Here is a 25,425-nt window from a genome sequence, read left to right on the forward strand (position 1 = left end):
TTATAGGAATACTTTGTGAATGTTAGAATAGGAATTCTAACGTGTAGCTTTCATATTTGTCTTAGTGTTTTTAGTATGTTACAAAATCAATGTAAAATCATAGATGTATACGGTAAATTTATACTCTCTGTATTTATTACCTTCAAAACTAAATAAGTATCTTATATTCCCTTTTTGTCGTATAATTATTATTGCTTTTCTATGTATACATGCTGCTTCGTGATCACTGAGGTCTTTCAACTTCCTTAACAACATTTTTATAACTATCTGTCAATTTAAACATGTTAAAAGAACTTGAAGTCTACAGATTATGACTTGTATAGTAGGTGATTACAACGTAAAATATCTACGTGTATTTACAAAGGTGAGTAAGATGTACATTTAAATCCAAATGATTTCAAATTAAAACCTTAAAGATAGTATAAAATAAATTCATTTAAAATATACGCTCTTACATGTACCGGCAAAACAGACTAGTTTCTGTCTTTAACATATTCACATTTTTTTTTATTCTATACAAGTTTGTAATTTGAATTGATGTATGTAATATTTCCTAAATTATATAGACTTCGTTGAATAGTAGAACATTTATTTTTTTCAAATTCAGTTATTGCAGTTGTGAATCACATTATCATGCGTTTTCTACGTCACAAGATACAATACACCGATGGTATAAAGTCTATTATAGTTGTAAATATTAGGATGACACAGTATCTATAATGTGCTGAAAAGTTTGTCTACCTTTGAATCTTCAATATGTCTGCCTTCAGATACAATTTCTTTACTCTAATATATGCAGTCTTTAATTTTGTATGTTGTGTTTAATACACAGTTTTTTGTCCTTTTTGTAGTTTTCGTTGTTTGCCATGTCGTTGTCAATTCGTCTTCGACTTCTATGTTTAAATTTTGATTAAGGGCATACGATACAGTTTTGATGCTGTATTTACAAGTTCGTGAACATTTGCATATAGGCTATTTCTTACCTGATTAAATCAAATATGTAATAAAAAATATACCTTCATGTGCTACTTTTTGAGTAAAATGAGGTCGAAATTTTGTATATTTGCTCAAAATTCAGATTTGTGGCCATAACTTCTTTTTCGAAAGAAAGACATAACTTTTTTGTTGTAAAAGATAAACACAAATTGTTTTTTGTTAAATAATCGGTAATTTCTCTATTTTATAAGTATCCTAAAACATTATGCATTTTTTATTCAGAAATAACTCATATTTCATCAAATGTTCATGAATTGAAGAAAATACGTCATTTTTTGCTGCCTGTTTATCAAAATTAAAAAAAATCCTCTATTAACAGTGTTATAAAATTTGGGTCACATAGTCTACCTGCATAATGAAACAGATTGCTGTTTTAAAAAATAGGGGTCCATGAACTCGTTTTCAAATTAAATCAGTTTGAATGATAAAAATCAGTCGAAAAATGCATCTTTCCCCGATATTTCACAGTTTGACGTCGTGAAAATAACATTTTACGTTAGCAACGTCATTACCTCCCCTGTAACTGTATCGTATGCCTTTAAGTATCAGTCGTTTATCTTTCACAATACAGATCTAGAAATCTTAATTAAAAAATAACTTCATTATAAACAAGAATAAGTGCAGGTTTTGGTTAATTATAGTAAACACGTAACACTCTTGCTGTTCAGTTTTTTTTGGACATCAATAATTGGGTTGTTTACATTTTGAAACGCAGCTAAATTTTTATATAAGTGGTTTTATAAATACATTACATACTTTTTCTATGAGGTCTTGATTGATTGTTAACCTAAATATACTTTGGAGTACTATTGGCATCACCAGAGTGCTTGACACAGGACGCCATAAGTAAATTTACTATGTCTGACTTGATTCTATTTTTTTCGATACAGTGTTATGATATTGTAATTATTATGTTTATTTATGTTGGCCTAATTTGTGTTGTATGGCCTGATAGTTGTTTACCAAATAATCTTATAACTGTGCAGTTTAGGAATCACTGGAACAATCACAGAATGATTGGAACTTTCTAGAATGATCCTTATAAAAGATGCGTAATTTAAACTTCTACGTTATTCCAGAAACTTCCGTTGTAACTTTCCAGGATTTTCCACAATGTTCCATTATAGAGTGTTCCAGAATTTTCCATGACAACACTATATATACAGACACTAAAGTTAAACTCTCATAATTAAACTTGGACATAGACATTGATAGACATTAGTATTCACAGCATTTGGATTGACACTTTTATTCTACAAACATCATACTGGATTGTGACATTAGTAGTGAACGTAATATTCAAATTGGATTCCGAAAGATTTCCGGATACAGATAAAGATAACAGATTGGACTCATATTTTGACAGTTAAGTTAACAGTAATATTTGTGTAATACCTTTTGTAAACTTTTGTATATTAAATATTGTTAAATTTTACTATTGATTTGTGTCTTTTGTTGGCTACAATTTAAAGGCGATTTCTGGCCGTAACAGAAATTGGGGGCTCGTCCGGGATACTGAATTATATTATTCAAAATTTGTTTAGTAATTTTTATTATAACTAGCCAACAAAATTCTACAAAATGGCATTTGATGCCGGTAAATTTTTGAAAACGCCTGACCTTGAGGGGTTTGATAATTTAAAGAAAGAGGAATTAGTGTTGCTTGCTAAACATCTGAAATTAGATTTTAAAGTATCTACGAGAAAACAAATTATAAAAAATTTGGTTATAGACAAATTAGTTGACGCAGAAATTTTAGGTGAAGAGGCTCTTGAACTTAAGGTCGAAAATATTGACGCCTTTAAATTTAAACAGCTTGAATTAGAACATGAACTCAAATTAAAAGAACTTGAGATAAGAAAAGAAGATGAACTTAAATTAAAAGAAGATGAACTTAAATTAAAACAAGATGAATTAAAGTTAAAACAGGCAGAACTTGAAATGAGGGAAAGACTAGAGATGGAGAAACTAAAACTTGAAATGGTCAAAGAAGAAAGCAACACTAAAGTCCAGTCAAAATCAGAATATTTTGATGCAGCAAAAAATATACGTTTGGTTCCCAGATTTTGTGAAAAAACAGTCGATAAATATTTTCCACAGTTTGAGAAAATTGCTCATAATTTAAATTGGCCAAAGCCATATTGGACTACAATGCTACAAAGTGTTTTGGAGGGCAAGGCCGCTGAAATATACTCCGCACTTCCATCAGAAAAAAGTTCTGATTATGACACGGTGAAACAGGAAGTTTTGAAAGCTTATGAGCTAGTACCAGAAGCATATAGACAGAAATTTAGATCTTATAAAAAGTTTGATTCGCAAACCTATGTGGAATTTGCTCGGGAAAAAGAAGATCTATTTGATAAATGGCTTACTTCAAAGAAAACAGATACCAATTTTGATAACCTAAGACAATTGATGTTATTAGAAGAGTTCAAACAATGTGTTCATTTAGACTTAAAAACACATTTAGACGACAAAACTGTTGGGACAATACATGATGCAGCTGTAATTTCAGATAATTATACCCTTTCACATAAAAGAAGTTTCAAGGGTCAAAATGTTAATACTCCAAGTGGAAATTACAAAAACCAAAGCACTGAGCGTACTGATAGTAAGCCTGTTCCACAGAATAAGAGTCAGTCCAGTTATAATATGTCTAGTCCAAAATATGATACTTTTGAGAAGAAGTCACTGACTTGTGCTTATTGTAAGAAGATTGGTCACCTGATGGCTGATTGTTTTAGACTCCAGAAGAAGAATGAACGAGATAATAAGCCGAAGACCAGTGCTTGTACGACACCTTATATTACCAGTACATTGGAATGCCCTGCGCGTCAGGCTTTTAAGTCCAGTTTTTGTGATTACATGGAGGAATACAAACCCTTTATGTCTGATGGGTTTGTTTCTATTGTTGATGATACCACTCTTCAGCCTATTAAGATTTTACGGGACACTGGAGCTTCTCAGACTTTATTGTTAGAAGGTGTGTTGCCTTTGTCCGAGAATACTTCTGTTGGTGCCTCCGTTTTGTTACAAGGTGTAGAGTTAGGTTGTATAGATGTTCCTCTCCATCGTATTTATCTGAAGTCAGATTTGATAACTGGACCAGTTGTTGTAGGTGTTCGTCCTAATCTCCCTGTTGAGGGTGTTACCTTATTGCTAGGAAATGATCTAGCTAGGAATAAAGTGGTTGCTGAACCAATTGTTACCAGTGAACCGGTGGTGGATGTTAAATCACCTGAAGATGATGCTGAATTGTATCCAGCTTGTGTTGTTACTAGGGCGATGGCTAGAAAACAACAAAATGAGAATTTGCAAGAAGACAAGTTTGATTACATGGACCTTTCTGACACTTTTATAGCTGATATTGAAGATCCTGGTAACTCAGAAAAGGCTATTATAAAACCACCTAGTGTTAACAAAAATGTTATTATGCCATGGCCAGATGTAAACAGCCATTCATTAGACCGAAATAATTTACTCGAAGAACAACATAAAGACCCTGAGGTTCTTCAGCTCAGCCAGAGGGCTCAACCACAGGAGGAAGCAGACAAAGTGGCCGAATGCTATTACTATCAGGACAGTATTTTAATGAGGAAGTGGAGGCCTCCTGATGCTACCCCAGAGGAGGAATGGAGAGTGCTATACCAAGTGGTGGTGCCTAAAGTTTATAGACAAGAAATTATTGGTCTTGCCCATGACACCCCCTTGGCTGGACACTTAGGTATAAGGAAGACTTGCCTTATGATCTTGCAGCATTTTTACTGGCCTAAACTTAGAAATGATGTTGCAGAATACTGCAAATCATGTCATATATGCCAGGTTGTTGGTAAACCTAACCAGAAAATACCACCAGCACCACTTCTGCCTATTCCAGCCTTTGACGAACCCTTCAGCAGAGTTCTAATTGACTGCGTTGGACCTTTACCAAAGACCAAAACTGGAAATACGTATTTATTGACAATCATGTGTACATCCACACGCTTTCCTGAGGCTATTCCGCTAAGAAATATCAAGACACCTACTATTGTCAAAGCTCTTATCAAATTTTTCACGTTAGTAGGACTTCCTAAGTCTATACAGTCCGACCAGGGATCAAATTTCATGTCAGGTCTATTTCAGCAAGTCGTGTACCAGTTAGGGATTGCTCAGTATAGATCAAGTGCGTACCATCCAGAATCTCAAGGTGCCTTAGAACGTTTTCATCAAACATTGAAGAACATGATTAGAACTTTTTGTCTTCAATTTGACAGAGACTGGGATGATGGAGTTCACTTTCTACTTTTTGCAGTTCGAGAGGCTGTTCAAGAATCCCTTGGATTTAGTCCCTTTGAATTGGTATTTGGCCATACTGTAAGGGGACCGTTAAAATTGATTAAGGAAAAATGGCTAACTGAACCTACTGACTTGAATCTTTTAGACTATGTATCTAGATTTAAAGAAAAATTGTATACTGCTTGTCAAATTGCTCAGAAAAACTTAAAAAATGTACAGAACAAGATGAAAATATGGTATGATAAAGATGCCAGGGACAGAGTTTTTGAGCCTGGTGATAGGGTACTTGTATTTTTGCCAGTCCCTGGACATCCTTTACAGGCTAAATATTGTGGTCCTTATACAATAGAGAGTAAAATCAATGATTTGAATTATATTGTAAAAACTCCAGGTCGGCGTAAACAAAACAGAGTGTGTCATATTAATATGTTAAAACCATATTTTGAGCGTACTAATGAATGTGAGAGTAAACCAGTTGCCACTTTAGGCATGGTTAAATTTGAGAACAATCATGGCAAACCAGATGTAATTGAACCACCTTTTAGTTCTAAAACTATGGAAGAGACAGTTAGATTGAAAAATTCAGAAATTTTGTCAAATTTAGACTCAAAACTTGCACATCTGTCTTTTGATCGTAGAGAAGAAATAAAAACTTTGGTATTTTCTTTTACAAATCTTTTTCCAGATGTGCCAAACAAAACCACTGCTGTTTGTCATGATGTTGATGTAGGAGATGCTTCTCCAATTAAGCAACATCCTTACCGGCTTAATCCACTCAAACTTGAAGCTATGAGAAAAGAAATTAAATATATGCTTGATAATGATATTATTGAGCCGAGTAACAGTGAATGGAGCTCTCCTTGTCTCCTTGTGCCAAAACCAGATAAAACCTTTCGTTTCGTGACTGATTTCAGAAAAGTAAATTCAGTCTCAAAATCTGATTCCTATCCGATTCCAAGGATAGACGATTGTATTGACAACATTGGTCAAGCAAAATTTGTGAGCAAATTTGATTTGTTGAAAGGTTATTGGCAAGTTCCACTGACACAGAGAGCTCGTGAAATATCAGCTTTTGTTACACCAGATGGCTTATTTCAATATACTGTAATGCCATTTGGCATGAAAAGTGCTCCAGCTACATTTCAAAGAATGATCAATAATGTTATAAAAGATTTAGACTGTTGTTATGCTTATATTGATGATCTTATTGTATGTAGTGATAGCTGGGAACAACATTTAACACATTTGTATGATACTTTTGATAGATTGTCACATTCAAATTTGACTGTTAATCTTGGTAAAAGTGAATTTTGTCAGGCCACTGTTGATTATTTAGGGCATACAGTTGGCCAAGGTCAAGTAAAACCTATTATGGCTAAAGTGGAAGCTATTTCCAAATTTCCACCTCCTACAAATAGAAAACAATTTATGAGATATTTAGGCATGATAGGATTTTACAGGAAATTCTGTTCAAATTTTGCTACTGTTGTTCAACCATTGACTCATCTTTTACGAAAAGATTCTAAATTTATCTGGAGTGAAAATTGTCAAAAAGCTTTTGAAAATAGCAAATCACTTTTAATTAATAGTCCAGTTCTGATTACTCCAGACTTTGAAAAACAATTTAAACTTGCCGTTGATGCAAGCGATGTAGGAATAGGAGCTGTTTTATATCAAGAGACAGATGATAATGTTGAAAAACCTATATCGTATTTTTCTAAGAAATTAGATAAACATCAGAAAAATTATTCAACTATTGAAAAAGAGTGTTTTGCAATGTTGTCAGCACTTCAACATTTTGATGTATATTTGAATCCCACTGTATATCCTATTCTTGTTTATACTGATCATAATCCTCTCACCTTCATGCATAAAATGAGAAACAAGAATCAGAGGTTGACTAGGTGGAGTTTATTGTTACAGGAATATGATGTAATTGTAAAACATATTAAGGGTAAAGATAATGTAATAGCTGATGCTTTATCTAGAGCTTATTAAATCACTTTGTATATATTATGTATTTTTGTTCATATTATTCATGATAAGTTTTTGTTACACTAAAACTTCTTTTAAGGGGGGAGGTGTTATGATATTGTAATTATTATGTTTATTTATGTTGGCCTAATTTGTGTTGTATGGCCTGATAGTTGTTTACCAAATAATCTTATAACTGTGCAGTTTAGGAATCACTGGAACAATCACAGAATGATTGGAACTTTCTAGAATGATCCTTATAAAAGATGCGTAATTTAAACTTCTACGTTATTCCAGAAACTTCCGTTGTAACTTTCCAGGATTTTCCACAATGTTCCATTATAGAGTGTTCCAGAATTTTCCATGACAACACTATATATACAGACACTAAAGTTAAACTCTCATAATTAAACTTGGACATAGACATTGATAGACATTAGTATTCACAGCATTTGGATTGACACTTTTATTCTACAAACATCATACTGGATTGTGACATTAGTAGTGAACGTAATATTCAAATTGGATTCCGAAAGATTTCCGGATACAGATAAAGATAACAGATTGGACTCATATTTTGACAGTTAAGTTAACAGTAATATTTGTGTAATACCTTTTGTAAACTTTTGTATATTAAATATTGTTAAATTTTACTATTGATTTGTGTCTTTTGTTGGCTACAATTTAAAGGCGATTTCTGGCCGTAACAACAGTATAAAATTGTTTTTTCTCATGGTTTGATTTCATTTTCGTGACGGTATCATGAGATGTCACATATCAGTGCTTCTTATTCTATATGTATCTTAACAACATAGATATAAATATTTTCATATCATTCCTAATATTGTATTATTTCATATCGATATCCAAAGTTTGATATCCAAAGATTTGAAATGTCTCTTAAGTGTGTATACCTACCAATTACTATTTGACAAGCTGAACAACTCACATACAATGTGTATACTGAGAATTTCAGAATCATGCATGAATCATAAAAATGCATTATATCTTTTATAATGTGAATGGCAACTGGAAATGAAGTAAGCGCTTAAGTGAACGTATGACATTGTAAACGCTACTCTTCCGAAAACCTGTCCCATTTGCTGTAGTTTTGTTCTCTGATTTTAGTTAAACAATCATTGCATAGATAAACAATTTTTAAATTTAACCTAGGGCCACCTTTCGCTTATCTTATTAATTGTATCTTCACATTACTTAAACAAATTTTAATTAGGCAAACCTTGTCAAGGTGATACATAACACTACAGAGAGATAACTCTGTAAAATCATCTAAACGTTATAATCACGTTGTGTTGTTAAGGAAATAATAAGCTTCTCAATGATCATCCTTAGTGTTTTTCAAACTGCCATGTATACCATGAAACTTATCCGTGAAAGTAATTGGTTCAAATTTTTAAAATGTTTTATATTTTTTTCAAATGGTCAAAGTAAATATTTTGTCGACATTTTATGAACATTAAACATGCCAAATTGATTTTAGTCAACGTGTTGGGTACCACATTCAAACACTTCTCTAAACGGACTAAAATATTACTTACATGTACATGATAAAGGATGTCTAAATCCAAAGAATGATATCGTTTTAATTTGCCGCGTATTTGAAAATGTACTTTGTCCTTATATTTAGATATAAGAAGATGTGGTATGAATTCCAAGGAGACCAATCTCTATACAATTCACAATTTTAAAAGTCAGCAATTATAGGTCCAAGTACGGTCTTTAACACGGGGCCTTGGCTCACATCGAGCAGCACATGTTCGTTGTACATTTCATCTCGTCGGTAGGGTGTGTGTGGAAATACTTATACCAACAGATACAAATTTGGTTAGTAAAATCGCACCCCTTTATATTATTCCTTTTATAAGGTAAGACCATTATCACTAGTTGAAATTATTGAATAGTATTCATTAACTTAAGGTTTGTATATATAAACAATAATAGTGCAATGACTTGACATATCAACGATATAAGGATGAGGCTTAGAAACGGGGAAATGCGAGGCTCTGAAGAGCATTTCCCCCGTTTCTGGCCGAATCCTTGTATTGTTGATATGTCAAGTCAATGCACTATTATTGTACTGCAATCTCGAAAAAAAAAAACCATTTTTAAATTGTTGTTCGATGTGTAAATTTATTTTACTTAAATATTGGGAAATATCACCCTTTAGAAAGGCCTCATATTAGACAGAGAAATATACAAATATATGAAACCCGCAATCGATGGTGAACGATCTCGTTAGAGTATGGACTAAAATATCAACAAACAGCATTATTTATAGGTTTCAAACAACAACAAAAAATAACAAGCGAAATATGGTTTTCGTTATATGCATTGAAAAAAAGAACAAATTGAATAGGTGGTATGAATAATTAAATATAGTTTAGGCAACTACTATTTGAATATTCATGAGGAAAAGTGATATCGGGTTAATGACTGTATTTGACATAGAAGTATGCAGTCAACGCATTATGACTGCTTAAACAGAACGAGTGCAGTATAAATGAGCTTATATTGACATTTCTCACCAATAAAAAACATGAAAAATGAAAGCTGAATGCTATGAAAATTTTGCCAAATAATCGTTTTACATTTGTAAAGATGCTTTTATTTGAAGAACACGGCCCGTACATAATGTATAATTATGAGATATTTTAGCGGTTGACACGTTTGATGTCAATATCAGATACAGTGCAAAAGTTGAGTTTTAAAGTATGTGTCCTCTGCAACGTGAAGTTGATGCTTTACTGTTTTATAAAAGTATGAATATATATTCAGTTGTTATACCTTTGGATTTTATTACAGATAACAAATACAACTGTATTAGAACATGGAGCTGATATCACTAGTTAAGAATAAAAAGAGCAAAGAGGCAATAGAGCTGATCAAAGAGAGACCTAATTTAGACTATGGAGATGAGGTATAAAACGTATAGCAATACATAAAATGTGTTTTTTTTTAATAAGGTCATAAAAATCCGCAATTACACCAATTTTGCTGATTGATAGGTTATAATTAATAAGATTCAATAGTAAAATAATAAGACAATTTAAGTATCGCTGCAATTATCTGAATTGAGACAATAAACATTTTAAGACTGACTGTAATTAAGTGTTTGCTCTTATCTAGAATGGTTATACATGCCTACATTATGCTAGTGCTGGGGGATTGTTAGAGGTTATCATCGCAGCAGCTCAGCATGGAGTGTACGTTAATCAAAGAGATAAGGTAAATACAAATTTGGCAGAACAAAAAGATGAAAATTCTATCAAGATTAAATGTGAAAATCAAATATATTGTAGGAGAATAGTACAAGTCAATATAAAGAAACGATTTACAAACTTTACAATTTTCGAATATTTTTTGTAAACCGGAAGTAGCACGTTTCGTTCAAATTTCACATACAAGTATGAAAAAACGCAAGAAACCCCGGAGAGACATTATCCTTGTTACATGAAGAAATGTACATATGTTTTATTTAAGATAAAAGGACATTGAAATATGTTTTGAATATGTTAAAAATGTACTATCTTTTCCTTTGTTTTTGAATTGCGTTCATTTATTTCAATTTGCATAGGATGGTGAAACTGCGTTATTCAAGGCTGTGAAAAATTCAAATATTGAGTCAATGGTGGCACTTGTAGCCTTCAAATCAACAGTAAATATTATAAACAATGTGAGTAGTTCTTAATGTGTCTATATAATACCTAAATCATTTGTAAACACCTCAAATTATAAATATCTACAAAAAGAAGTAACGAAGTAACTAGTTACCACATGTAAATAGTTCCATAAATGTAAACGTTTCATCCAGATATCACGTTAAAAATACTACAAACATATACACAGCAATACTTTAACATGTTATTATATGATCATCACATGTACTCATAACATTATCTGTAATTTAGCAACATTTGAACAGCTCGTTGAACGCTTAAACATTACTAGATTTGTTGATATTAACATATAAGATATATTTAGTAATGCATTATTACACACAACACTTTTTAAAATGATAGGATGTTTATTCAAATTTTTAAAATACGGCTGTAATAATTAATTTAGATATTATTTTAATTAAATGATAAAATATGAAGATGAAACGAGAGAAATTTAAGTATATCATTGTTACTGTATTGAACAGTTATAGTGGTTTTTTTATGTTTTCTGTGTAATAAATGATTTAATTTCCTATCCTATAAAACACGGTTTTTCTGTTAGATATTTAAAACTGCATTTTGGGTTCTCAGATAGTAATGAATCGTTGATAGATGCAAGTAATAGAACATAAACAATTACTCATAACAGCCTGAATAAATGAATGATTAATAACAAGAATTGCATTTAACGGTATAAGGAAGTAATTAAGATTAATTGCAAAGTTTATTTTGGATTTTCTGACCGTCACTTGTTTGTTTATTTTTTATACATTCTTGCTAATGCAAACCCATATTTTGAAATGTTTACAGTGTTTCCAAAATATCATTTGTTATCAAATCTCAGTGGTTTATTAAATTTGTTTGTGCATTTATTAATCTATTGTATATATATTTTTTTTCAAATACAGAGTTATAAAAGTCCTTTGGATATAGCGGTTGCACAGAAGGACGCTGTGGTTATTGAATTACTTTGTAGTTTTGGATCATCAGTTACATTTGGTGGTTGGGCACTTGAAGGTTTTGATGTTGATACTCTGAACAAAAAGGACCAGAAAATTATGAAAACATTGATAAACCAACTCGAACGGGAAGCCGATATTAATTACGGGTATTTTTCAAAAAAGCAACACTTTGGAAGTGAATAAAGCTATTTTTTTTAATTGAAAGATATAATTATCAAGTCTTAACTTGTATATGAACAACACACATGATTTTGATGAATAAAACAAAGATAAAAAAAAATTCAAAAAAAAAAATATACAGACCGACTATTTTATCTTTTAAATTCAAAATATAAATTATCAATTGTTATTGTTATAATAAACAAGTACACAAATCATTAAGCGGTCGAGTGTTTTGTAAGTTTTCTGTTATGCGAACTGATTTAACGTACAAGTCTTTGTTTTGTCTATATTTTATTTTGCAAAAAAAAAGCAAACCATTATACATGTATCAACATCTTCTTTGTTAAGTATCTTAAATGCGGCGGAAGTTTTTTGGCACTTTACATCATGGGATCTGTTCAGTATAAACATTATAAGATTTATAATATCAAATATGGTAATGTTGTCAATCATATTGAAATATGCTTGTATAGGTGTTGTTTCGCAATTGAAATAGCATATATCTTTTTTTTTTCTTGTAGAAATTATGCTTTTGAAGTCTGCTACGTGGATCCTACTGAAGATATTTCAATATGTACAGACATCACACTAGATACGGACAATATAATTAACGGCTTTTTCTTATATTGTTCGAAAGTTATTCCAGAACACATTGATTTCGCGATGCATCTTGGTTCTGAAGACCGAATTTTTAGCGATGTTTATGAAATCAAAACATGGGGTGATACTCCAAATAATTTAGATTTGCAGATTTCTGTGTTAGGATTTGTTCAAGAAAATCAATTGGTGGTAATTATGCCTTTAGAAGGTTCCGTAGAAGGCACTATTACTGGCCAGGCATTTACAGAAGGAAATTATAGAGAAGAGGTTAGTTTGTTTGATGACCAATTGTACAATGTACGACTGATAGGTTTACCCTTTCTTTTGTCATTAGGATTAAATAGGTATACTAATTTCAAAATAAAAGTTGATTGAACGGTGAAGTATTCTAAATAAGGTTCGATATGAAGTTTGTTAACGGTTTTAGCTATCTTTAATGTGTCGTCACGTGCCTCCTCTAAATTAAATCGCTTATGGACTAAAGACCTCTTTTGCTATAATAATATCGAAACAATGCAACAATGTTTATGTTATCTGGATAGAATTAATGGTTATATAAATAGACTTCCTAGATGTATAAAACTTAATTTGATACAATAACTTATTAATCAATGTAAAATCATTACTTTAAAAACATCATAGACATATCTTATTTCATATATTAACACGAGAAAGTTGGACAATATACGAAATTCATTTCTCATATGGGGAAATGTTAACTTTTTCTTCAGTAGCTCAGTCCATATCTTAAACTTGGATACAAATGTATGTATTGTTTAGTTCGGTCGATTGTTAAAAAAAAAGAAACATGTCCAATATTACAAAACATCTATTTTTTTGTTCGTGTACAACTTTTGAATTCCTCACTTTAAGGTACATTATGGATATTAAACCAATTATCAAATAGCATAATACGTAAAACATGAATGAAATAATATTTCAGATCATATATACCATGTTTAGCTTTCAATTTCTTTATATTTAACTGAAACATGTTAAAAGTTAATGGCAAGCACAGTTAAAAAATGTCTATTGTCTTTTGCAAACATTCTTACTTATTTAGTTCTTTGAAATCTGTCAGTACTGATCACTTTTTTTTTCTTAGGGGGGATTTTTCATTGTCTCTATTGTTTTGGACTGTTCTTTTCTTCTTGCGCTTAATTGGTAAGTGTCCAGGGGCACCAACATATAGCATGGAAAACATTGTTTTACAACATGTCTATAATCAAATATATTTTAATATTGAGAACTCAACAAAACCATTGTTTCCTATACAATATATACACTGTAGGCCTGATTCAGGTCTCAACTCGATGTATCGTAAATTGTCTGGTTGAATACAATTGATTTACACAAATATATGCGTTTATTTTAAATCTTTTATTGTTAAATCATGCATTTAAATGTGAATAATTTCTTTCTTTTTTTTCAGTATACGAAGTTCGATATCAAAATTGATATAACAAAAATGAAGACGGCCAAGTTCGTTATTTTATCACAAATTCGGCAAGAAGAGTTTGACGTTACGCAAGAAGCGGTCAAAATTATTCCGCAATCAGAAAGTAGTGCAGAAATAAACATACCTGAGGGAGCATTTAAGTCACCAGGAAAATTAATGCTTAATGTAGGACATCTATACAAATAAATAAAACATATTTTTATTGTACCATTTGATTTTTCGTATTATTCAAAATTGTAAACTAGCAGATCCCCTGCATATGTGTATCCTTCATCTATTCATTATCTAAATTGTTTCTTTCTTAATTTTTTGGGAAGTACTGATTGGTCAGAACATGATGTTAAATGCACAATGTTATTTGAAGATTTCAGGAGAACAAATATATAACAAAACAATTTTGATATGATTTGTTATTATATTCTCAAAAATATCCAATTAATTAAACGATGACAATGCATCAATTTTCGTTTAAGGTAGCTGATACCAATGACTGGAATGGTGAGGAAACGGTCTTATTTACCAATGTCTTAGATTTAACAATGCAGAATAATGTTCAGCCAAGCAAACCGGTAAATATGAAACTTCAACTGCATCCACTGACTGTATCAGTTGATGATTTTATCATACTAGCCTCACATAAAGATATTCCAGAATCAGAGAAAGATTGGGAAGTCTGTCCAACAAATATAAACATTGAAGGGAACACAGTTTCTTTCTCGGCAGAACATTTTACAAGGTAGGTTTTTTTTTAAATATTAGGGTGAATTGCATTTTTGTTATGTAAAGAACAAGTTAATGTTAACATGACCGAAACATCATTCAACTAAAATAACATGAACCTGCTGACTAGTTAAAAGAAAAGTAGTATTGTACTTTAAGCGCGGAAATCACTATGTGAACCGTGTAATGTCATCGAACCTTTAAACAAACTTATTCGTAAGCGTTATCGTACCAATTATGTAAATAGATCTCTGAATATGGTTTACAACGACACTTATACTGGTACTTTTGATAACTATTTACACCACTGGGTCAATGCCACTGCTGGTGGACGTTTCGTCCCCGAGGGTATCACCAGCCCAGTAGTCAGCACTTAGGTTTTGACATGAATTTCAATTATATGGTCATTTTAATAAATTTTCTGTTAACAAAACTTTGAATTTTTCGAAAAACTAAGGATTTTCTTACCCCAGTAGCAGATTACCTTAGCCGTATTTGGCAAAACTTTTTTGGAATTTTGGATCGGCAATGCTCTTCAACTTTGTATTTATTTTCCTTTTTCACTTGTTTGATCTGATCTGATGAGTCTTATGTAGACGAAACGCGCGTCTAGCGTATACAATTATAGTCCTGGTACTTTTGATAACTATTTACAGCACTGGGTCGATGCCACTGCTGGTGGACGTTTCGTCCCCGAGGGTATCACCAGCCCAGTAGTCAGTACTTCGGTGTTGACATGAGTTTCAATTATATGGTTATTTTAATAAATTTTCTGTTTACAAAACTTTGAATTTTTCGAAAAACTAAGGATTTTCTTACCCCAGGAGTAGATTACCATAGCCGTATCTGGCACAACTTTTCGTAATTTTTGATCCGCAATGCTCTTCAACTTTGTATTTATTTTGCTTATTAACTTTTCTGATCTGAGCGTCAATGATGAGTCTTATGTAGACGAAACGAGCGTCTGGCGTATAAAATTATAATCCTGGTACTTTTGATAACTATTTACATCACTGGGTCGATGCCACTGCTGGTGGATGTTTCGTCCCCTAGGGTATCACCAGCCCAGTAGTCAGCACTTCGGTGGTGACATGAATTTCAATTATATGGTCATTTTAATAAATTTTCTGTTTACAAAACTTTGAATTTTTCAAAAAACTAAGGATTTTCTTACCCAAGGAGTTGATTACCTTAGCCGTATTTGGCACAACTTTTTGGAATTTGGATCCGCAATGCTCTTCAACTTTGTATTTATTTGGCTTTTTTACTTTTTTGACCTGAGCGTCACTGATGAGTCTTATGTAGACGAAACGCGCGTCTGGCGTATAAAATTATAATCCTGGTACTTTTGATAACAATTTACACCACTGGGTCGATGTCACTGCTGGTGGACGTTTCGTCCCCGAGGGAATCACCAGCCCAGTAGTCAGCACTTCGGTGTTGACATGAATTTCAATTATATGGTCATTTTAATAAATTTTCTGTTAACAAAACTTTGAATTTTTCGAAAAACTAAGGATTTTCTTACCCCAGGAGTAGATTACCTTAGCCGTATTTGGCACAACTTTTTGGAATTTTGGATCGGTAATGATCTTCAGCTTTGTATTTATTTTGCTTTTTAAATTTTTTGATCTGAGCGTCACTGTTGCGTCTGATGTAGACGAAATGCGCATCTAGCGTATAAAATTATAATCCTGGTACTTTTGAAAACTATTTTCACTATTGGGTTGATGCCACTGCTGGTGGACGTTTCGTCCCCGGGGGTATCACCAACCCAGTAGTCAGCACTTCGGTGTTGACATGAATTTCAATTATATGGTCATTTTAATAAATTTTCTGTTTATAAAACTTTGAATTTTTCGAAAAACTAAGGATTTTCTTACCCCAGGAGTAGATTACCTTTGCTGTATTTGGCACAACTTTTTGGAATTTTGGATCAGTAATGATCTTCAGCTTTGTATTTATTTTGCTTTTTAAATTTTTTGATCTGAGCGTCACTGATGCGTCTGATGTAGACGAAATGCGCATCTAGCGTATAAAATTATAATCCTGGTACTTTTGATAACTATTTTCACTATTGGGTTGATGCCACTGCTGGTGGACGTTTCGTCCCCGGGGGTATCACCACCCCAGTAGTCAGCACTTCGGTGTTGACATGAATTTCAATTATATGGTCATTTTAATAAATTTTCTGTTTATAAAACTTTGAATTTTTCGAAAAACTAAGGATTTTCTTACCCCAGGAGTAGATTACCTTAGCCGAATTTGGCACAACTTTTTGGAATTTTGGATCCGCAATGCTCTTGAACTTTGTATTTATTTGGCTTTATAACTTTTTTGATCTGAGCGTCACTGATGAGTCTTATGTAGACGAAACGAGCGTCTGGCGTATACAATTATAATCCTGGTTCTTTTGATAACTAATTATATCGATTTTTTATAGCAAATTGAAACATAACTTTTGTAATTTCTATTCAAACGGGGTGTATAGACACACACACACGTTCATTTCTATCTATAAAAAAGTCACTCCAAATTATCCTACTGCCTTTCGATACATTTATTTTTGGCATTGCACAAGTCATGTCTTCTTTGATTGTTCGTGACGTTAAAATACTAAATCCCTGGGATGTGTATTAGTTGATTTAAATCTCTGATGCATGAATTAATAGTTATTTATTGTTTTGGCTTTTCACTAGCTGTCAGTAACTGCTAGTGCTCTCAAATCGTACGTTATTGTTATTTTGACCTGTTGATTTGTAATGTATTTTTTTTGTTTTTCAATGTTCACATGGATCTTGTTTATACACCAGCTTTGATTACTTTGAATTACTACATATTTTGACTTTTTCGTACTATGAACATCAAAATTATTTCATTTCTCTTTAAATACTGATCTTGTTCCTGTACAGTATTTTTATCTAGCACTAATCATATAGTTTTATTGTTGCTATTAACCCCATACGTGCCAAGTGTTAGATTAGTTCCATTGATATTAAAGAAATTTCTTTGTAAACCTAAACGGATGATTTTATACACACAGACGAAAAAGTATACTTAACAACAACATTATTTCATTAAACTATGTCTGATATGACTCAGAATCTTTCTAAAGTGAGGATTTTCTAAAATTGTTTTATATCTGACAGTGGTATCATACTTTGTTTGAACCTGTTTGATTACTTTGACCTTAATTATTTACCCTTTACATTTGTTATGTATTTGCATTCTGGTATCGCAGATCAAATGCATTCTTTCATTATGTGTTAATTTAAGTTTTGTCATTGAATTTAGGCTCCCAATTGATATCTTATATTGTGTTTTTCTATGTTGTGATGTTATACTATTGTTTCAGAAAAGGGAGAAGGTTTGGTACCATTAAAACGAATAATCCCGCTGCAAATGTTTGCACCTGTCCTAAGTCAAACACCTGATTTATATTAGTTGTCGGCTGTTTATGTAGTTCATACGTGTTTCTCGTTTCTGGTTTTTATATAGATTAGAACGTTGGTTTCCCCGTTTGAATGATTTTATTCTAGTTTTGGGGGTCCTTTATAGCTTGCTTTTCGATGTGAGCTAAGGCTCCGTGTTAAAAGCCGATTCTTGACCTTTAATCGTTTACTTTTAGAAATTGTTACTTTGATGGAGAACTGTCTCATTGGCACTCATACAACATCTTCCTATATCTAGTCAATGTAGATGTTGTGTAAGGGTTGAATAAATCGTACTTTGTAAATATTTCTCTAGTGTTAAGATTATGACGATTTCAGATTTCGTCTGCGTCAACATATGTGTTGCTTGTGTTTTTCTCATTAGAATTTTCTGATCTCTTCGTCTAAATGACTTGTTTGTATTCATATGATGCTGAACTTAGACAATATACTCGTAGGAAGAATGAAAAGAAGCGTGCATTACCCTTATACTTCACGTTCCGCTAGATTTTGTTGCCATATACCTCAATAATTAAAAGTTTTATGATTATGACGAACGAATCGATCTCATCGAACTTGAAATACAGGATACAATTAACAGTGACAGTCTTGTATCTATCCGACGTTTTAAGTTTTTTGGTAGATCATTATCGATATAAAAAGGGGATTTGGTATGATTGTCAATCACACAACTCTTATCAAGAGACCAAATAATATAGGAACTAACAACTATAGGCCATCGTGCGGCCTTCAATTATTGGCGAATCCCGGACGCAAAGTCAGCTATTAAAGGTGGTTTTCAGGTAAGTACAAATGTAGCTCCGTTGGAAGCGTTCATATGATATTCAAACCCTTATCCATTTATCCTTTAGTTAGTATTTTTGTTGCGTTGCTGCTTTTTTTATGCACAACCCAATTGCCTTCTATTAATAGGCTTTACTAATAAATGAATATTTTCTGTTTTCTTAATTTGCAAAACAAGTGTTCCTGCAATATATAATAAACAAAATGTACCAACGATTATACATGTTTTTTTTAATATTGAATCATTTCCAATCGAAACTAGCTTTGCTGTTGGACTGAAGAACAATTTCAAGAAAAGTGCAGAATCGGCAACATTGGCTGTTCTACATTACAGACCAACAGAGATATTTGCATGTCTTAAAAAAGAGACGAATAATAGATTAACCTTAATAGTCGAAATTGCATTGAAACATTACGGAAAGAAAAGAAGGAAATATTGGAGACAAAATGGCTTCAGATTGCAAACAATAGAATACAAAGACACTATAGTTAAAGATGGTGAAAAGCTGAAGGTATATTTGGCCTATAGAGTACACTAATGAACTGCTATAATTGTAACTCATTTCTTAGTTGCATGTTCATACATTATGAAATGAGATGTCGTATATTGAAATCTAATAACATATACATTTTAATCAGAATATTATTTTCATTTTTCTTCCTTCCCCGGATATTCATTTTATTTATATACAGACAGAAATCTTTTTATCACATCTACGAAAAAGACAAAGTTCCAACGTGTGTTGTTTCAAAGACGCTTCGATGCTATTAAATGATTCTCTGATATCATCAAGATACTTTCTGTATCTAAAAGTACAAGTAACTAAATTGTTATTAGGTAGTTGCCCTTAAATACAATATATATATAAGCTTACTTAACTTTACATCTAACAAATTAACACGTGCTATCTATTAAACTCAGTAAAAGGACATTTCAATATTGTGTTTATCAATATTGACATTGATATTGTAGTCAATAAATCAAAATCATTAGTTTTGTATATCTAAATATTGTAATTTACTTTTAATCAAAATGGGACTATATCCCGATAATATTGATTGTATCATTCATTATCATTTTAAATTGTCTGTGTTCTTCCTCTTAGATTTCTTTAGAAGGAAATTTTCAGATAGACACAATCAGAAATTCAAAAGAACACATCATATTCAACAATAACAAAAAAAGGAACTATCGTACATTTCACATTATTTCTGACCAGCAAGAACAACCAATAGGTGACGTCATAATAGCCAGGGCTTCAACACAAATTGTTGAACAATCAATTGTAGAAACATTAACAAACAATCCCAAACATGGATGTTTTCATGGTTTTTGTAACAACGTGGTGAAAGTGGCAACAACTAGAAAAGTAGCCATTGAAAATGGAATCGCGGAACTGGTCAGGTTACCAATCGATGAAAAACTGTTTGGTAGTATCTATTTTGTACTTATTTATGTGTACGTGTGTGTACTGTATGTGTGGGTTCTGTATTCAAAAGCAGAAACGTACACAGAATTGTTAAAGATGAACGTCATTAAAATACTACTACTAGTTACATTTGAAGTATCCATTACAAAAGTTTGAAAAGTTTTTTAATTTACTTATTGTGAACGCAATACCATTTAATTATATTCACAAATGATTAGAAAAAACAAACATACATCGTCCTTGCCTTAAGCAACTGCCACAATACATTAAACAGTTGTGCTTCTTGAAACAGATATGATGACAACATTATAACCACAATCGTCAAAATTCAAAGTTTTGTTAATTTTATAGTTATGAACAGATCAATGATAACTCATGTCAACACAGAAGTGCTGACTACTGTGCTGGTGATATACACATTCTCAAAAATTTACTCTATAAAGGAATGGTAATTGTACAACCAAAGAACGGTAAAAGACATATTCAATGGCGAGACAATTTAAAATTGTTTTTCGTATCAAATAATTGTAAACGCATTTACAACCATAACAATATGTTTAATATTAACAATTAGAGTATATGATGTATTTTAGATGAAAATCAGGATGTTGGTGTTGATATAGATGATCCACAATGTAAGTTTATTATCTTCAGTATATTTTATTGGGTTAATTGCAATTGGGTAGAAAAGCCTTAGTGTTTCAAAAATTTAAAGTTTTTTTAACAGTTACCTTTAAAGTTATGAACAGACCAATGATAACTCAAGTCAACACAGAAGTGCCGACTACTGGGCTGGTGATATACACATTCTCAGAAATGTACTTTATAAAGGAATGGTAATTTTACAAGCAAAAGAACGGTCAAAGACATAAACAATGGCGAGATACATTTAAAATTGTTTTAGTATCAAATAACTGTCAATGCATTTACAACAAACACAATTATACATTTTAACAATTAGAGTATATGATGTATTTTAGATGAAAATCGGGATGTTGGTGTTGATATAGATGATCCACAATGTAAGTTTATCTTCAGTGTATTTTATTGGGTTTATTAGATGACAAGTTATATGTAAAAATGGTTTGACCTACTGTTAAAACTACAAATATTTTCTTATAATTGTAAACAGCAATTGTTATGGTTTATGAATACCAGTTTAATAGTTGTTTCGCTGGGAAAAAAAAGGTAAAATATTGAGGAATCTTATATTTGACAACTTATTTTTAGCAGATATACCAAGTTCTATCTACAATCAATAAAACAAGATACAAAATTTTCCACAGATGACGTAATTGAACTGCAGTCAATGCAAGGCCATCTTTAACAAACATCTATTCAGTTTTCAATCAAGTGATTTTTTAAATAAGGTGCTGTGGCTTTCTTTAAAGATAGCATTTGATCACACCTGATGTGAAACTATGCAAATCTTTTCTGTATGATTAAACTTGAAAATGTATGTGTCTTTATTTTATAACGATACATGAATAGATTTAAAGGTTTTATTGATAATTATCCAGTATAAAAGGATATTTTATTCTACTGTACCTTGAAAAAACACACATTCAAATGTCTTTTCTTTTTGTTTAATAAATATAAAAGAATGTTTTAAATTATTCGATTTTACATATTTTTTTTATACTATGGAACTTTATATCAAAGGAATAAAACTATGTCTTTGCTTATAAAAATATTTGTTGGTACATAGTATGAAGTAACCCAATGCAACTGTTGTATGATTTCTATTGTCAGCTTAAAATGGATCTTTATCTATTGAACATTTTTTTTTATCTTTAAGGTACAATTCCTGTTCTTCGAAAATCGTCACTATTTAGACTAGCAAAACAGCTCAATGAAGATGAATGTTACAAACTTGCAGTACAATTGAATATTTCCGAGAAGAAACTATCAACCATAGAGTCCAAATTGGAATTTAAAACTGCAATGTTTAAAATATGGAGACCTTCACGGCCTAATGAAACTTTAGTTTTTAATTTAGTCAAAGCACTCAAAACTATTGACAAATGCAATGAAGCCGATGCCGTACAAGGAGCTTTTGCAGACAATGTTGAATTTAAACCCGAACTGTTAGACCGTTAAATGCAAAACAATGAAAACACATATGGCGTATATCCTATTCAAGTTGTATTATTAGAAGCTTCATGTATATGAAATAAATATTATCTAGCTATTACTCTTCTACTATACAAACACAGGAGTATAATATATATGTTCCCGTATGTTTAAGTTTTCGACGTTTTTGAGTACAACCTTTTAGTCTTCTTCGCCATCATAATTAAACGGGATTCCTATTTTGTTAACGTTGTGTTGAGTATAGTTGAGTCAAGAATTGTATTTCAGATAGAAAGGAAAATATGGAAAAAGAACATAATATAAACAAGCCATACCAATGACGTTAAAACCAGCCATAATTGACGTTACCAAACTTGCTCTGAATACCCCACTGCTGATCCAGTCAATTTCGTAAATTGTTGAAAACTTTTCAACTACATGATAGATCATTGTAGAATATATCTTATAATTGGTTAAATCAACACCACCAGACGACTTTCAAATCGGGTATCGATACATGTACATGTGAGAATGAATTGCCATAATAATAATTTCATATTAATATTTTGAACCCTTAACTTTTAAATATGCGTTTCCGTCAAAATACAATGATCATATCAGAATCACTCATAAATATGAAACGAAGGTAATATAATTACCTTGACATTTGTTACTTCGACCGTCTTTAACGAGTAAACAAATCTTGAACAAAGTCTTCATTTGACCAAATCTAAAATGAAAATTAGCGAACCGTCTATTGTTTATAAAAGACATTATGATATACATTACATGCTAGCAGCTGTACCGCGAACACAGTAATCGTCCTTTGATTTTCGGTGTCCACGAATATAGTCCCTAAAGTTGACAGTGAACGGTGTGTTACTATTTTCATACCCCTTCCAAATGTATTTCTTCATGTTTTATGCCTCAAATAGCAATAAAGGGGATACATATACACTTTAAAACAAAATGGGTCATGCACTTGTCCATATCTTGAGCTGTCTATAGTTTTGGTATAATTTGTCAAAAAGGTAATACAACACACAGTAAACATATTATTGAGAAAGCGCAGGTGGAATTTTTTTATTCATATTTATTGTCTAAAAGAAATGCACAACGATATAACTGTGTCCATGGACCATCTCATATTTTGAAAGAAAAACAATGTATATCAGCTACACACGAGACCAAAAATGTACAGTGCGATAAATGTTAGACGTTTTAGAAATAAAGTAGAACCTACAGTATCAGTTGTCTAAAGCAAAACTGCCTTTGGCACTATACTCAATTTATCATCTATAAATGTTCAGACAAATTGCATTCGTAAACATGTTTAAATTATACAATACACACACATTGGATTTGGGAAAGAAAGGAATAATTATTAGGCCAAAGGCATATTTAACATGTTTAATCAGTGTAAATTTCAGAGAAAAATGTTAAATTGTGAAATTTGCTATGAAAAGTTTAATATGTAGGAAGTAAATACCGTTTTGAATCTTTTAAGTTTAAACATATAATTTTCAAAAGCAAAAAAATATTTGCGTATCGTTCAAAAAATATCTTTAAATATTTGCAGTCTGCAATCAACCGATATAGTTCATACATCTGTTGATGTATTAGGCTAAGCTTATATAATATTGATATATATTTATACATCTGTTATTATGTTGGCGATACAGTTTTGACACTAGATTCATATCCAAAACATAATGTATTTAATATTATGTAATAATGCTTTAATAATAGGTTTTATTTATAAAATTATTATGACAAAATATCAGCTTATTATTTTATTTTGTTTATAATTTTAACATCTTAATGCAGAAAATACATTCTGTACAAATAATAGACGCAACATCAACAGTGGCTGCCTTTCGTTATAGAACATTTCAAATAGTTCGTTGCGGTTATGATTTTCTTTTAGCTTGGTCAGAGCACAAAACGACTTATTGAACGACATCTCCAAACTATTCTGACTGCAGAGCTATGTAGAGATTTTAATAACATTACATTCATGCTTTTTTTAAATCTTTTAAGAACAAACGTGTGTTTTTTTGATATTTCAAAATAAGTTGAAAAACAAAGTCACATTTGGTGAAAGTGAACCTTTCATTTGTTAAATGTTAATTGAATTAACTACCACTGATTCGATGACATCACCAAACATAAAGAGTATTCTGACTTCCAACCGTTTGTTATAGTTTTCTCGGATAGTAAGTTCAAACCAAATTAAAACAGAAATATGTGACGACTCCATTCATTCATTATTTGATATTATTGACCTAATTGATAAAATTAGAAAAAAAACCAGCATGTTCATTTTAACAAAAAAAAAAAGAAAAAAAGAAAGTATTAATCAATGACTTGAAATTTAAATCTAACAGTATTTCTCAATGCCAAACAAAGGTACAACACATAGTCGTTATGGACTTTTAAATGACTCAGTATTTATCTAACACACATATATGAAAAGATATTTAGAATATAAAGATATGTATGTTGATTTTTGTAACGAGGTAGTTGATAAACGAATAAATGCTCGTGTGGTTCAAGTTTCAAATAACTGTAGTAACACAATAGAATAAAAAAAGTGAATTAAAGCAGTTATTTACTAAATGCAGTTAACGTCAAGACGTGTTTTCTGAATGGTAAGGAAATTTTACAATTTCTCCATATATACAATTTTTTAAAGTTTATATAGACGAAACTATTATTATAAAAGCGATTGTTGCTAACGGTTTTATATTGCCATATATACAGATTGAACAACATTATAAATATTTTTATAGAAAATAATTAGGATATAAATAAATTTTCAACATAAAGAAGTAGTTCATACTCCCTAGACATTTTACG

General features: G+C 31.4%; 1 protein-coding gene across 2 annotated transcripts; it reads left to right on the forward strand.

The window, feature by feature from the left end:
• The first annotated feature begins 260 nt into the window (after positions 1-260).
• On the forward strand, positions 261-22,685 carry LOC139527525 (uncharacterized). Of its 2 annotated transcripts, XM_071323030.1 has the most exons (13): positions 261-364; positions 10,069-10,183; positions 10,393-10,491; positions 10,841-10,939; positions 11,834-12,033; positions 12,571-12,916; positions 14,082-14,273; positions 14,582-14,844; positions 19,326-19,575; positions 20,170-20,494; positions 21,087-21,128; positions 21,474-21,515; positions 22,292-22,685. In XM_071323030.1, exons 2-13 carry the CDS (start codon positions 10,094-10,096, stop codon positions 22,591-22,593), a joined length of 2,250 nt encoding a protein of 749 aa, XP_071179131.1. In that variant the 5' UTR covers positions 261-364; positions 10,069-10,093; the 3' UTR covers positions 22,594-22,685. The 2 variants fall into 2 exon arrangements, with proteins under 2 accessions (XP_071179131.1, XP_071179132.1); XM_071323031.1 differs by lacking the exon at positions 21,474-21,515.
• Positions 22,686-25,425: the final 2,740 nt, after the last annotated feature.

The sequence above is a fragment of the Mytilus edulis genome, chromosome 6 (genome assembly GCF_963676685.1).
Source record: "Mytilus edulis chromosome 6, xbMytEdul2.2, whole genome shotgun sequence".
Taxonomy (NCBI): Eukaryota; Metazoa; Mollusca; class Bivalvia; order Mytilida; family Mytilidae; genus Mytilus; species Mytilus edulis.